Source organism: Petaurus breviceps, unplaced genomic scaffold (genome assembly GCF_028583685.1).
Source record: "Petaurus breviceps papuanus isolate PSGF00001 unplaced genomic scaffold, PetGlider_PUasm1.0 185, whole genome shotgun sequence".
In the NCBI taxonomy this organism is placed as follows: domain Eukaryota; kingdom Metazoa; phylum Chordata; class Mammalia; order Diprotodontia; family Petauridae; genus Petaurus; species Petaurus breviceps.
This window is the reverse complement of record NW_027185797.1, coordinates 37,119,839-37,135,275: the sequence shown is the minus strand read 5'-3', so window position 1 is coordinate 37,135,275 and position 15,437 is coordinate 37,119,839. Positions and strand designations below refer to the sequence as shown.

General features: G+C 46.1%; 2 protein-coding genes across 5 annotated transcripts in view; both read left to right on the top strand.

Annotated features, from left to right (window-relative positions):
- Nucleotides 1-332, top strand: part of LOC138161842 (kallikrein-12-like) — a 27,114-nt gene extending 26,782 nt beyond the window's left edge. The window contains exon 6 of the mRNA XM_069088838.1: nt 91-332. Within this exon, the coding sequence (XP_068944939.1) occupies nt 91-243 (153 nt within the window). The 3' untranslated portion in view covers nt 244-332. The remainder of the gene's footprint in view (nt 1-90) is intronic.
- Nucleotides 333-5,214: 4,882 nt separating this feature from the next.
- KLK10 (kallikrein related peptidase 10) lies at nt 5,215-10,415 on the top strand. 4 transcript variants are annotated; one of them, XM_069088830.1, is made up of 7 exons: nt 5,215-5,367; nt 5,946-6,015; nt 6,309-6,413; nt 6,844-7,027; nt 7,581-7,858; nt 8,022-8,155; nt 8,853-10,415. In XM_069088830.1, exons 2-7 carry the CDS (start codon nt 5,955-5,957, stop codon nt 9,003-9,005), a joined length of 915 nt encoding a protein of 304 aa, XP_068944931.1. In that variant the 5' UTR covers nt 5,215-5,367; nt 5,946-5,954; the 3' UTR covers nt 9,006-10,415. The 4 variants fall into 4 exon arrangements, with proteins under 4 accessions (XP_068944931.1, XP_068944933.1, XP_068944932.1 ...); XM_069088831.1 differs by having other exon boundaries at nt 5,245-5,458; XM_069088832.1 differs by lacking the exon at nt 6,309-6,413 and having other exon boundaries at nt 5,216-5,367.
- Nucleotides 10,416-15,437: the final 5,022 nt, after the last annotated feature.

Below are 15,437 nucleotides of genomic sequence, written 5' to 3'. Positions count from 1 at the left end.
CACCCCCTTCATTCCCTTCCCTATCTCCATCCCCATGGCCATCCTTAGGTCAATTTCCCTGAGGCCAACTTTCTCCATCTCTTCCAACAGGGTGATTCAGGGGGACCCTTGGTGTGCAATGGAACACTTCAGGGCATCATTTCCTGGGGCCAAGACCCCTGTGCTGTCACCCGCAAGCCAGGTGTCTATACTAAGGTCTGCAAATATGTGGATTGGATCCAGGAAACCATCAAGGACAATTAACCCTGACTGCAGAACATTTCTGTCCATTTCCTTCCCGCATGCCTCCCCTTCTTGTCTACTTTATTCACAATAAATAGCCCTGGAAAGTCCTTGGTCATTTTTTTTAAAGTAAATTCATGGCTTCCTCACCTTGCACAGGCAGGTAACTGTAGCTCAGTGACCTGAGAAGCAACCTGGCTTGGAGCCTTATAGCTTAACCTGAAGGCAGGAAGACCTGTGTTTCGATTCTGTTGTGGACTTTTGCTCCCTTCAGCTTCTTGAGTACCTGACATATCCAAAAAATGAGGGGGACATGTCAGACATGATGTCCTCCGAAGTCTTTTCAGTTCTAACTCTGGAATTCTAAGATTCTATTTTATTTTCTTTCCCTATTAGGGAAAGGTAACTTGGGCCCCTGTCTCCAGCTTGGGGTGGAACGCTCCCAGTCCCAGGCACTGCCTCCCAGTTCTGCCGTCCTACCTGGAGGGCATTAGCACACACCCCTTGCTCCCCCACTGAAGAGTAAGGTGGGCAGTGATGCGGTCCAGGGGGAATGGGGCTGCACCCGAAAACCAGACGGGGCTGAAAGGTTTCTCATCCAACAGTCTGCCGGCACCAGTGTGTCCTGGAGCAATTCACTCTTCTCTCTGGACTTCAGCTACTTTCTCTTTAAAATAAGGGTCCTTTCCTAGGAAGGGGCAGATGTAAAGGTGTTCTTAGGACTCAGAATGTCAGAGCCTTAGAACTGGGAAATGTCAGGGCTGGGAGGAATCTAAAAGGAGGAATAGTGAGCCAAATAAGGGGAGTTCTATTCTCCCTTTACTTGACCAAGTCTGGTCCAGTTCTTGGTACCATGTCAGTTGGTCAGTCAAGCACACACACACACACACACACACACACACACAGACACACATGCACTTACAGACAGACACAGACACACACACACAGACACACACTCACAGACACACACACTTAAGACACACACACTCACAGACACACACTGACAGTCACACAAACTCACACACACACTCACAGACATACACACACATACTCACAGACACACACACTCACAGACACACACACACTCACAGACACACACATATACAGACACACACTCACAGACACACACATACACTTACACACACACACAGTTCTGATTATGTGCTCAGCTCTGTGCTCAGTTCCAGAGATGCCCAAAAAGGAGAAGGCCAGGCCTCGCCCTTAAGGAGCTCACAGTCAGAGGTGTCGGGAAGTGCTGACTGCTTGGACCAAGGTGCTTCTAGTGGTGATATCAGCTAAAAGAAAGTGGGGTGTTTAGCCCAGAGAAAAGAAAAATTAAGAAAGACAGGAGAACCACATTCAAGTATTTTAAGATTCTGGTTTGGCCCAAGAAGGCAGACTTCAGAGCAGCAGGTGCAGGCTGTAAAAAGATACAATGAGATTGATGGTGGAAGAACTTCCTAACCCTTAGAGCCATTAGGAGGTGGAGTGGGTTGCCTTGAAGGTTGTGGGCTCTCCATGACTGGTGATCCTCATGATGAAATAAGCAACTAGGGGCACAGTGGATAGAGGGATGGCATCAAATCAGGGAAATCTGAGTTAAAACCCTGCCTAAATCACTTCTTTAGCTGTGTGACCTTGGGCAAGTCACTTTACTTCTGCCTGCCTCAGTTTCCTCCTCTGTAAAGTGGGGGTAATAATGACCCCTACCTCGAAGGGTTGTTGTGACAATAGAATGATGTAGCATATGTCTAGTTCCACATACAAGCTGGCCATTATTAAGACTGCTTGTTGGATGTATGCAAAGAGGATCATTGTTCAAGGATGGGCTAGAATAGTTAGCCCCTAAAGTACTTTCCAGCTCAGACAATTTGTGCCTTTATGATCCTTTGTTTACTTGTGTCCTCAGAGGGAACAGAAGGGAGGAGTGAGTTGGGAAGTGGGGAGGAAGCGTGGGATGGTGGAAAGAATGCTAGGTTGGAGGCCAGAGAATCTCTGAACAAATCCCATCTCTGTCATGGGAGCTCTCGGGTAAGTCCTTTCCCCTTCCGAAGTCTCAGTGTTTTCATCTGTAAAATGAGTCCATTGTACTCAGGGCCTTTGAGGTCCCTTGGGGCTTGAGATCTGGAATCCTGAGACCAGCAGAGGGCAACCCCGACAAAGCCCAAAAGAAGCAAGTCCTCCTCAAGGCATTATGGCAGTCAGCTGGGCACATGATTCAGACAGAAGAGGAGTCTAAACTTCCAGCCTGCATGCCGACGGCTCTGTCCCAGTGCCAGGAAGATGGGCAGCTGGGTCAGTTCCCAGGGGCAGTTAATAAGTGTGGATAATTACCAGAGTCAGGTGCTAAGGAGAGAGGCCTAAGAGGCATAGAACTTGGTGAAAACCCGGAACCCAAGGCAGCCTAGGAGGGGAGTCCTATCCAGCTAAAACAGATCTTAGAGTCAAGGAGATACCAATGAAAAAAGATGTCAAATCATTGGGCAAGTGGCTCCCAAGGTCCCTTATTTATAGGGGCAGCTGTCATGGCAACTTTTCCCCTCTCCTATTACTGTCCTAAAAGCACAAAATGTAGGACAGGGACTATCAGGGCTGGGAGGATCTTAGGAAAGGAATGTCAGAGCTGAGAAAGGCCTTAGAACAGGGGATGTCAGGGCTAGGAGGGCCTTTAGAATAATGAATGTCAGAGCTGGGAGGGCCTTTAGAATAGGGGATGTCAGGGCTGGAATGGCCTTAGAAAAGGGAATGTTAGAGCTGGGAGGGCCTTAGAACAGGAAATGTCAGAGCTGGAAGGTTCTTCCAAACAAAGAATAACCAGTCAGCAAATATTTATTAAGCTTCAATTATCTGTCAGGCACTGTGCTAAGGGCTGGAGATACAAATATAAAAAAAAAAAATTCAGTTCCTATCCTCCAGGAGCTTATAGTATAATGCTGCAATCTAACAGCCAAAAGGAAGAGACAGAGGATGGTAGAAGTGGGATGGCCCTTAGAATATAGACTGTTTGAGCTGGAAAAGATTTTAGAACCTCAAAGTGAGAAGGGGCTGTCCCAGAAAGGCACAGGGAAGCAGTTTGGGACAGACCACTGGACTTAGTTTCAGAGTCTTCACCTTGAGGGCTCACTTTGTCACTGTATAAACCTCAATGAGTCATTTAAAGTCTCTTCATCTTAATTTCCTTCCCTGAAAAATAAAAGTATCTAACTAGATTATCTTGAATTTTCTATATTTTGCATTTCAAGGTTCCTTCTAACTCAGATGGTCTGGATTTTGTATTCTAAGCTCCTTGCTTGTTTTTAACCTTCAATGTTGTCTTGTTCAAAAATCCTTCCCATCTCTGGCATTTTATGAGCAATAGTTCTCTGTCATGACATCAGGTCTCATGTCTTAGTGAATAGGGACAGTGGCCACAATCACACTCAGCTACCTAGCCAGCTTATTAATGTTATTATGTTTACTGACTGTTTATTCTTTGTTTGGAAGAACCTTCCATCTCTGACATTCCTGTTCTAAGCTCCCTCCCAGCTCTGACATTCCCTGTTCTAAGCTCCCACCCAACCTTGACATTACCTGTTCTAAACTCCCTCCCAGCTCTGATATTCCCTCTTCTAAGTTCCTTCCCAGTCCTGACAGTTCCTCTTCTAAGCTCCCTCCCAGCCCTGACATTCCTGTTCTAAGCTCCCTCCCAGCTCTGACATTCCCTGTGGATAGTAAACTAACTCCACCAAGAAGAATCTAAGGAGATCTGCGTCTGTCTCCCCTCCATCCTGGGTCCCAGGCTCGGTCAGTTGTTATTGTTCAGTCATGTCTGATGCTTTGTGACCCCATTTGGGGTTGTCTTGGCAAAGATATTGGAGAGATTTGCCATTTACTCCTCCAGCTCGTTTTTACAGACGTGGCAAACAGGGTGAAGTCATTTGCCCAGGGTATGAATGTCTGAGGTCAAATTTGAACTCAGGTCTCCCTGACTGCAGACTTGGGGCTCTATCCAGTCACTGTACCACTTGGCTGCCCTAACCTAACCTCTCAATCCATATTAGAAATGGTCCCTAGATGGCCCTCAATTGATCCGGGTTGGACTGTTTTTGTTGTTTCCTATTGAAGTTGATTCCATTGTGGGACCTTTCAAAAATGTACCAATGTTAGCAAGCCATTGGGACTTCGGAGCACACAAATCCTGACTAGGTCAGATAAGGTGTGGTGCTATGGTTAGAGTTCTGGGTTTGCAGTCTGGAAGACCTGAGTTCAGATGTGATTTCATCTGTGTGACCCTGGGCAAGTCACTTGACCCTGTTTGCCTCAGTTTCCTAATCTGTAAAATGAGCTGAAGAAGGAAATGACAAACCCCTCCAGTATCTTTGCCAAGAGAACCCTAAAACCAGGGCCACCAAGAATGGGCCAGGACTGAGGACAGAAGGAAGATCAGGACTGTTAGGATTTCTTTGGTATCGGGGCCCCATTTGTGAATCCATTAGTCACCCTAGCTTTTTGCTTTTGTTTTTCTACATGTATTCCCTCCTCCCTCTGGACAAAAGCACCTGGTAGTTTTCTTCATGGTCTAACATTCTATAATTCTTAACCAAACCAAACAGAAGTACAAATATTCAGTTACACAACAGCCTCTGGGTGGGGGTGAGAAGGAGGAAGGGGAAGGATTCATCAGCCCCTTTCCCCAGAAATTGCTCTCTGGTTTGGGGTGAAGGGGTTGCCTCTCATACCTCCCAAAACTGATAGACCTGAACCTGTCTTGTTCTCAATCCTGGAGGACTTCTAGAAGGAAGTGGCCATTTTGAACTCTCCCAGATGTGGGAGGGGAAGATATTTTGTTAGAAAACAGAGGATACAAAGGGAACCTGGTGCACAAGAAGCCTTTAAAAAAAAATTTTTTTTAATCAGGGCCTCTCCCCGGGCAGGAATCTGTCAGCAGGCTTGGTGCCAGCCCCACCCAGAAAGTCTAATTAAGAAGGGTGGGGTAGTGGGGGCTTGATCCCCTAGGGGCTGGGTAGGGTAGCTTCCGGAGGCTGGGGGTTAAAAGGGGAGGCTTGGACTAGGGACCAGGAGCACAGGACCTGATAGCCAACACTGGACTAGGCAGCGATCCAGCTACCCAGAGTCCCTTCCTGAGACACTGTCCATGATCCCCTGGTAAGACTGGGGCTCTCCCACCTCAGGGTTGGGACAGGAGGAGGCTCAGGGTCCCTCCTGCGGAAAACCAGCAGTGGCTTTGGAGGAGCGGGTAGGTGGATTTTGTGACTTGGAAAGTCACTCTCTATGATCTTCATACTCCAAACCACTTGGACTGATACCTGGGAAGAGCCCCCCACCGTAACCAACCCTGCGAATGTGGGGGAAATGCTTAGTTGTGCAGCCTTCCCCTCCCCTACCTCCCTTCCCGCTCCGTGGGCTCCTGTAGCCCTCGGTGGAACTAGGGGAGAGATCTGCCAAGCTTGGCTTCTGGATGTTAGTGGAGAAGCTAAAAGGGGCTGTTATTATCCTAATTATTACTATTATTGCCCCAATTAGCGTATTATACAATCTTGCCTGGGGGCCCCACTTAGCGAGATATCTGTTCGGGAGGCCGTTTAATCAGCGGTTGGGGGTGGGGTGGGGCCGGGGACTGGGAGGTTGTCCAGGTTCTGGAGATGAGCTGGGCTGGGCCGAGCTGGGGGAGTCACTGGATTCCCTAGCCCTGAAAGGAACTCTTTCTCCCTCTCTACCCCCAGCTTCCAAGCATGAGGAATCGAAGCTCCATCCACGCCGCCCTTTGGTTCTTGGTACTTGCCTCCTGCAGGGGTAAGGGGAGACATGTTCGGAGCTGGGGGGGGGGGGCGGAGACGAGACAGGGCTCCCCAGAGAAACTTCATCCTGGGTTTTCCAGCACCGCCATCCTGCCACTATACTGGGCCCACCCCAAGCCTCATCCGCGAATTCAGCCTCCCCTCAATGCATCACTTAACCACGTTCCCACCCTCATCCCTCTCCATCCTTCACCCATCCCACACTTTTCCAGTTTTCCTTACTCCCTCCAATCCCACCATGATTCCCATCCCGTCTTTACTCCCTCCCTCCTCTCAAACTGCTTCCAGCATCCCCTCCCAGCGGCAAGCCTACCCCTGCCACCGACTCCATCTTTCTAACTGCATCAGGGCGAAGCAGAGAGTTTTGGCTTTTGGAGTCACGGAAGCCTGCGGGTAATGACTGGCTGAACATGGTTTTCAAGACTTTCAAATTCGCTGCCTCAGTTTGCCCATTCCTAAAACGGAGGGTGTACTACCTGAACTACTCCCCCCCACGTGTTGTTGGGAGGGACGAATGAGCTAGGTAAACCTAAGAGTTTTATAAACATAGAAGTTAATACTTCACAGCATTGGTAGAATGCAAAGCTGAAGGATGTAAAGCGTTATAGACCCGAGAGTTCTTGTGGTAGCGGCAGTTGCCTTCCTACCAACTGGTTTCCCCCCCTTCTTGTCCCTCTCCAAGGAAACTCCCCCCTCCCCTTTCCGAGACCCACCCTTCCATTTCCCCGCCTTCTTTGGGTCCCCTTCTTCCTCTCTATTCTCCTCTCTCTTTGGCCCAGCCCTCCACCCACAGGGCTTCTCACCTCTTTCTTTTTCTTGGTAGCTGCACCTGGGACCTCAGTTTCCCCAGTCCCGGAGGCGTTGGAGGCCCCGGGGACCAGGATTACCCAGTGCTCTCGTGACTCTCAGCCTTGGCATGTCTCACTGTTCAAAGACCTCTCATTCCGCTGCTCCGGGGTCTTGGTGGACCGCGAATGGGTATTAACCGCAGCCCATTGCGCAGAAAGGTAATAGTTCACAAAAAAGGAGCCGGCAGGTTCTGACCACTTTACCGTTTTCAGAATAAACCTAGGTCTGGGGACCCAGAACTGACTGTGGATGGGGAAGACAAAAGGCGGTGGGGGCATTTCGCTGGAGGTGGGGGAGGAGAAGGCAGAAAGGAGAGACCTCCAAGATCAGGAAGTCCCACTGCAGACAGGGAAACTGAGGCCCAAATAATGCATCGGCTTGCCTAGTGTCACAGTAATGCGTTGAGGAGCCAGGGGTCAGCTTCAGAATCCAGGATTCAGAGCTGGGAGGGACATCCAGGATGTCCCATTAGTTCAGACCTCTCCTTTTTGCTAATGGTTTCCCTGAGACCCTGACTCACAAACCAGGGCCTCGCCTACTACCACGTTCTCAGAGGCCTGTGGGAAGGGAGGAGGGATGAGGAAAGGCTGACTGAGCTGGTTCAGAAGGTCTGGGAAGGGGAAGGGAAGGAGTGGAGTGAGGTCAAGGCATGACTGCTTCCTGGAAAGTGGTTGTGCTTAGACCTTCCCCTCTGTCTTCTGGCCTGGACAGTTGGCTTTGGGCCAAGCTAGGTGACTACCGTCTGCTGTTTCCTGATGGGGGTGAACAACTGAAGATCAGCTCCGTTATGATCCCCCACCCCAAGTACAAGGCTGGCTCTGGCCCTTCCCTGCCTTCCCGAACAGATGAACATGACCTTCTTCTGATGAAGCTTAGACGGCCAGCCGTTCTGGGACCCCGAGTCCAGATCTTACCTCTGGCCAGGACCTGTGCTGCCCCAGGAACCCGATGTCAGGCTGCAGGCTGGGGCACTACCAGCCAAGTCCGAGGTAAAGGGTGCTTGGAAGGCCCATGTTGGAGTGGTCAGAAATCTGGCTCCTGGATGGGATGGTGGCTGCTATCCTGCATCAGAGGCCTATGCTATGATCATCAAGGGGATTAGGGCTGGCAGCCAAGCCCCCTCCATCCCCAGCTTTGCCTTTCTCCCACTAGTGAAATACAGCAAGAGCTTGTCCTGCTCGGAGGTCACTGTCCTGTCTCACAAAGAGTGTTCGGCTTTCTACCCTGGGGTGATTACAAACAATATGATATGTGCTGGCTTGGACAATGGCCAGGATGCCTGTCAGGTGAGGATTTCCATTTATCCAACACTAATGAAGGGCCTGCTGCAAGCCAGGCACTGGGCCAGATGTTGGAGAGAGAAAAACCAAACAGAAACAGCCTTTGTGATCCAGGAACTCATATCTTATTGGGGGTGGAGTGGGTGGGTGAGAACATACAATGTCATTTTAAGGGAGGGTTGGAGGGAGAGAGAGAGAAGACAGTTGAGAGAGAGAGACAGATGAGAAAGATATGAAAGAAAGAGAGACAGAGACAGAGAGAGAGAGAGAGAGAGAGAGAGAAAGAGAAAGTGCACTGGGCCTGGAGTCAGGAAAACCTGAATTCAAATGTGGCCCCAGATACTTAGTAGCTGGGTGACCCTGGGCAAGTCACTTAACCTTATTTGTCTCAGCTTCCTCATCTGTAAAATGACATGGAGAAGGAAATAGTGAACCCCTCTAGTATCCCTGCCAAGAAAACCCCAAATGGGGTCAGGGAGAGCTAGACACAACTGAAAATGACTTAACAATAAGAACACCTGAGTATACTTGGAAGGAAGCTATGGATGAGCTGAGGAGGGAATGCTAGTGACTCTAATGGGTGATGGAAGGGACAGCTAGTGGACCAGTTTTACCAAGAAGGTTATGCCAGAGGGGAGGGACTCCAGGGCAAGTTAAGAAGTAGTGAGACTGAAACCAGACTCTTTTTTTTGTCTTCTCCTAGAGTGATTCTGGAGGCCCCCTGGTCTGCAATGGGACCCTCCAGGGTGTCCTATCCTGGGGTGATTACCCCTGTGGTTCAGCCCATCGGCCAGCAGTCTATACTTGGATCTGTAAATACAGCTCTTGGATTGAGAAGATCATTCGGAGCCACTGATATTCCTGAGCCCCCTGCAGTCTCCCCAATAATCTTGTGACCCTTATGTCTTCTGTTTTTTCTACCCAGACCATGAGTGTTTGACCTTATGGCTTCCTACCCACTCTAGGACCTAGCTCCTGCCTGCTTGAGGATGCAGGCATTGGTCAGCTCTCCAGGCCCACAGATTCCACCCCCTCAAAGAACTAGGCATCTGGGCCCCCAGCTGTGACCCCCTTCTCTGGGACCCAAAGGTCTGGTCTCCTACATTCTATGGCCTTGTAGGACCGGGGCATCCAAGCTCTCTCACTTCACTTCAGTGAAATGGTCAGAAATAAGAGAATTGTCCTGAGCATCTATCGACCTGGGACTTCAGAGAGAAGCCCACTCCTGCTCTTGGAGCTTTGGGGCAGGCCCCTTACCTCCAAACTCTTCCTTTCCCCACCCATTTCCTGTTTCCTGGTCCTGCTCAATCAACCATTCCTTTTGTCAGGGCAGAGCTCTGAATCACTTGGAGGCCGAAAATATCCCGCCCTTCCCTCTTTGATCTCTGAATACTACCTCTTAGGGTCATTTGGAACACTGCCTTTGGGCCCTGAGAGACACTTTTGAAACAGACATCTTCAAAGACATTTCTGGGATTCTTAGAAATTAGGGGGAGAGACCCAGAAAAGTCACATTTTCCTACAAATTCCTCCTCTTTTGGAGCTTTAGTCTTCTAATACGTTTTTGAGATACTCTGGTGAGAATATCTAATGCTCTAAAATGAGCTGCTTTTTTTTTTTTTTTACCTCACTAAGCTTTGGAATGTGACAGGTAAAATCTGGAATAATTGATGAAACAAAGGTCTGATTCCTGAGCGTGGCTATGTCTTAATTGATGCAGAACAAATGGAGACCAAGGCTTCTCAGCTTGGCACTGGCCCCCAAATTCAGGGGGGACATTTTTATTCATTAAACAAGCAACAGGATGGAAACTAGGGTCTAATTTTAAGTAATCTGATTGGGGAGGGGGGATAGAGTGCCACAACTGGTATTGGCAAGACCTGAATTCAAATCCAGTCTCATACACTTACTAGCTGTGTGACCCTGGGCAAGTCACCTAATCTTGTTTGCCTCGGTTTCCTCATCTGGCAAATGAGCTAGAGAAGGACATGGCAAACCAGTATCTTTGCGAAGAAAACCCACAAGAGGTCACAAAGGGTCGAACTGAAATGACTAAATAACAAAAATCTTTGCCAATTACTGTGCTAAGCGCTGCGGATGGGGAAAAAAGTGGAGAGAATGCTCCAAGGACCTTACATCTGAATGGGGGAGAGAGCATGCACATATATGGTTATATACACATTACATGCAAAGTAATACAAGACGTGACTTGAAGAGAGGAAGGTACAAACCGTACTTATTGACAATAATAAATGATGCCCCCATAGGCCCTGGTGGTGTTTTCTAGGGGGAAAAATGGGGAAAGATCCTAGATCTGAATGTGGAAGTCACCTCAGAGGCAATCTTTTCCAGTCCCTGGGTTAAGTGACTTCGCCAAGATCACTCAGCACAAGTAGCAGAACTGAATTTAATCAGAGTTCTGGTTCCAAGTAGAACCCTTCCACTGTACCACACTGCAGATTGGGCCATCCTTGGTGGCAGATATGGAAAGATGTAGGATATGAAGACTACAAGGCAAAGAGAGACATGGAAAGAGAGTGTTAGAGGGAGATGAGAAGAGGTGAGATGGAGGAATGAGTGAAAGGGACCTCTGTTTAGGAGAAGCAGAATGCCACAGTGGAAAGAATTCTAGACATGCGTCAAGAAGGCCTGGGTTCTAATCCTGCTTCAGGAACTTAGTAGCTCTGATCCTGGACTCAACCTCTGAGCCTCAGTTTACTCAACTGTAAAAAGAGGGGATTGTACTCAATGACCTCTGAGGTCTCTTCCATCTCTAAAGCTATGCCATCAAGGTCAACACCTTTAAGAGAGCTACTATGTTGATGTAAGCAGGTTAGGTCAGCCTCATCTGGGGAAAGAAATAGGGGGACTTGAAGCTCAAATACGTGTGTTTGGGGGGTGATGGGGGAGCTAGATGGTGACAAGGTACATAGAGCCCTGGTCCTCCAGTCAGGCAGACCTGAATTCAAATCTGACCCCAGACATTTACTACCTGTGTGACCCTAGGCAAGTCACTTAACCCAGATTGCCTCCAAAAACATAATACAAAATGTAGCTTAGTTTAGTGTGTAGTCCAGCCTCCAGTAAGGTCATGGCAGGAGAGGGTTGCCCATCCCAGTGAGTCCAACTCTTATCCCCTGGGGCAATCCCTGTCTGTGCAATGGAAGAGACTGAAAGTTGATGCTCAGCAACAGCAGTCATCAGGGAGAGGAAGTATCCACGACTACGTTTGCATCCTTGGAAAACCCTGAAACACCCTGAGTTAGTTACATTTGTGATCTGACCAAATGAATGTGGTTTACCTTTGATTGGAGATTAGTGCTTGTCTAATTTACTACAAAACCCAGTAACCCCTAACATCTGCAGGCCATTCCACAGCAATGAGTTAGGCTAGTGATCAAGGATTTAGCTTCCCCACCCAGATCATCCAAGGTGGCTCCCTGGCTTGACTCTGAGGCAGGGACACACATGTATGTTCGAGTAGACTCTTTTAGGAGTGAATACGTTCACTTGGTTTGTATATTATTTAATGCACTCTGTAGTTAGTTGGTGGGTGTGATTGAATCTCTTCAAAACCTCTGACCCTAACATAGATGCCGTTCAGTCTTTTCTTGAAAACCTTCATCTAGCCCATACCTCATATTTGCCCCCAAGATCGATATAAGACTGTGTTAAATACTTATTAAAAATCTAGTCAAATTCATATCTACAACATTCCCCTGATTTATTAGTCCTGTAATTTCCTTATAGAAACCAGGTGGCATAGTACATAGAGTGTCCAGCCTGGAGACAGGAAGACCTAAGTTCAAATCTGACCTCATCTAAGACACTATCTGTGTCACTCTGGGCAAGTCACTTAACCATGTGTATCTCGGTTTCTTCATTTGGAAAATGAGCTGGAGAAGAAAATGGCAAGCCACTTTTTAGTGTCTTTGTCAAGAAAACCCCAAATAGGGTCGTGAAGGGTTGGACATGACTCAAAAAAGGGACTAATACCAGTCCGGCTTGAAACTGGTCACTTGTGATCACTTCTGCTGTTTCTAAATATTCACTGACAACTTTTTGAGTTAATGTTCTATTGAGCTGTCAGAAACAGAGTATGAGAAACTCAGGGAAACAAGGGTAGGTTTGTATGAACTTATTTAGATCAAGGTAGCTGAACCAAGAGAACAATATACACAGTGACTAGGGAAAGGTAAACAGACCGAACTCAATATCATTGTAACTCACGCTAAATACAATGGCAAACCTTGGTCCCAGAGGACAGTTGATGAAAGACGGGATGTAGGGTAATGATGGATGTAGGGCATGAAATGCTTCATGATGTGTCGGATAGGGTTACAGTGTCAGCTGATTGCTAATTTTTGTTTCATTGCTTTTCTTTTTGTCAAGAGATGACTCCAAAGAGAAGGTAAAATATTGACAAAAGAACATGCTGTAAAAAAAAGAAAACAAAAATGAATCGATGACATTTGAAAATAGACTTTTTCGAGGAATTAAAATCAATGGTTCATAGTTTGCAGACCCTAGTTTCTCTTGTCCTTTCCCAATTCTGTTGCTATTTTCCAAGATCATTTATAGTGACTCCAGAATCACACCTGCTAATTCTTCTATTACCAGTAGCTCAGGATCATTGGATAGAATTCTGGACTTGAATTTGGAAGATTTCCATTTTAATCCTCCCCCAAATCCTTACTAACAAGGCAAGTCCAACCCCAGGAGGCTCAATTTCCTTATTTTTACACTGAGGATAAATATAGTACCTAGCTAACAGGGTTGTTACTCAGGATCAAATGAAACAATACATGTTAAAGACTTGGCAAAACTTTAAAGTACTATATAAATGTAAACCATCATTAGTTCATGGAAGGTAACCAGAGGATTTCTTTTGATCTCTTTACTTATCTTTATTTCATCTGGATTATCAGCTCCCTAGTAGGTCCATTTTATTTTCCATGATTAAAAATTTATTCATTTTGTCAGGGAAAATTGAAACAAATAGGAGGTGATCAGTTTTGGCCTTTCTCCACTCTCAGTCATCACTGTTCCATCTACCCTCAGTGCAGGCCCTATCCCTTTTTTAATCTTCCTCTTTTCCCTTTATACAGTTAAGGAGCCTCAGCTTCCTGCTCTCCTCAGCTTTGTTTTCCAGCCCTTGTTAATTCTGAGCTTTATTTCCTCTTACCTTATCCTTTCCTTATCATACCACACCCTGTTCCTTGCCCTTACTTCTCTAGCAAAATCTTAATTCTATCTGAATCAACATTGATCTCTTTATTTTATTTTTTATTTTTATATTTTTTTAAGCAATTGGGGTTAAGTAACTTGCTCAAGGTTACTCGGCCAGTTATTATTTCTGGGTGTGGTGCTAAGTATCTGAGCCTGATTCGATCCCAGGTCTCCTGACTCTGGGGCTGGTGCTCTTACTCACTGTGCCACCTGGTCGCCTGTACATTGATCTCTTTAGAACATTTTCTTTATAATTTCTTTATTACTATTTATTATTTCCTTTATTATGGACAACACGGTGGCTATTCTGGCTTTGTCCCACCTGCTAATTTGGTAATTGTATTGCCTCTAGGATCCAACATAAAAATGCTCTATTTAGAAATTGCAGCCCATTGCAATCTAGTCCCTTTCTCCATTTCCAGTCTTTTTCCCCCTTCCTCCTCCCAAACTCTTCAGTACTGGGACACTGACCTCCTGACTGGCACTCCTTCTCTATATGCTGGCATTTGTTAATGGCTGTCCTGAATGCCTGCAGCCCTCTGCTCAGACTTTGATCTCCTAGACTTTCTTAAACTCCCAACTAAAATTCCACATTCTATAGGAAGTCGTCTCCCACCCCTCTTAATTCCAGTGCTCCCTCCACTGATAATTTCCTATTTCTCCTGTATAATAACTTGCTTTGCATATATTTGTTTACATGTTTTCTCTCCCATTAGATTGTAAGCTTCTTGAGGACAGGGACTGTCTTTTGCCTCATATCCCCTGTTGTATAGTAAAGTGCCTGGCACATAGTAGGCACTTACCAAATATTGATTTGTTATATTATTGTGATTTATCAATTATATATTACATAAGAAATATTTGCTCCATTTATTATATCATATTTGTTTATTATATTATTTATTATACATTTATAGCATATTTGTTGTATAATATGTTTATATATTATAAATTATTATATTATGTTTAATATATTATATATATAAATAGATATTTATACAAGCCGTGGCATCTATGATCTTACTCAACTTATCACCTCCTCCAGAAGCCTTCCCTATCTCTTTAATGGTTAGTGATCTCCTCTTGTTCAAATGACCATTTACAGCTACCATTTAGGTAAACTAGGTGGCACAGAGTATAGGAAGCTGACAGATAGGAAGATCTGAGCTAAGATCTAACCCCAGACACTAGCCGTGTAACCCTGGACAGCTCACTTAAATATTGCCAGCCTCAGTTTCCTCTCCCATTAAATGGGGATAGAAGACTGTCTCCAGTCATCCTGATCTAAATCTTGCCACTGGGTCCAGATGGCTCTGGAGGAGAAAGTGAGGCTTGTGTTCTTGCATAGTTCTCCCTCACTTAAGTCCAAATTCACTTGTGAGTCATGACATTATCTTCTTGATATCAGGGACCTCTTTTAGAATGGACAAACAACAATCACAACAAAATGGGGTTCATGCAGCACATAGCTCTCAGGTAGCAGCTAAGTGGTTCAGAGTGGGCAGAGTGCCGAGCTTACACATAGGAGACTCACTTTTGTGATTTCAGATCTGGTCTCAGATACTAGCTGTGTCACTTGACCCTGTTGCCTCAGTTTCCTCATCTGTAAAATGAGCAGGAGAAGGAAATGGCAAACCACTCTAGTTTCTTTGCCAAGAAAACCCCAATGGGGTCACAGAGAGTCAGACATGACTGAGAATCAGCTTACCAATAACAATACCTCTTGGGGTGGTTGTGAGCTCAAACAAAATCACATGAAAACTTTGCAAAACTTAAAGTGCTACATATATGGTAGCTGTTGCTGCTATTATTGTGATTATTCCCAAATCATGAATATTAATAAAAACCCTAATCATAATATAAAACTTTGAAAAATCCCCAAGTGGTAGAAACACAAAATTGCTTAGGACACAAAAACATAGCACAGAAGATCAAAAATAGTGGAGAGAATTTTCAATAATACAAACCCATAAATAACCCAGAAAGAACAAATGATGCCCCAGATAATTTTAAATGTTTCCCTCCCTTCTGGATAGATTCATTATTTCATTGGCAGAAG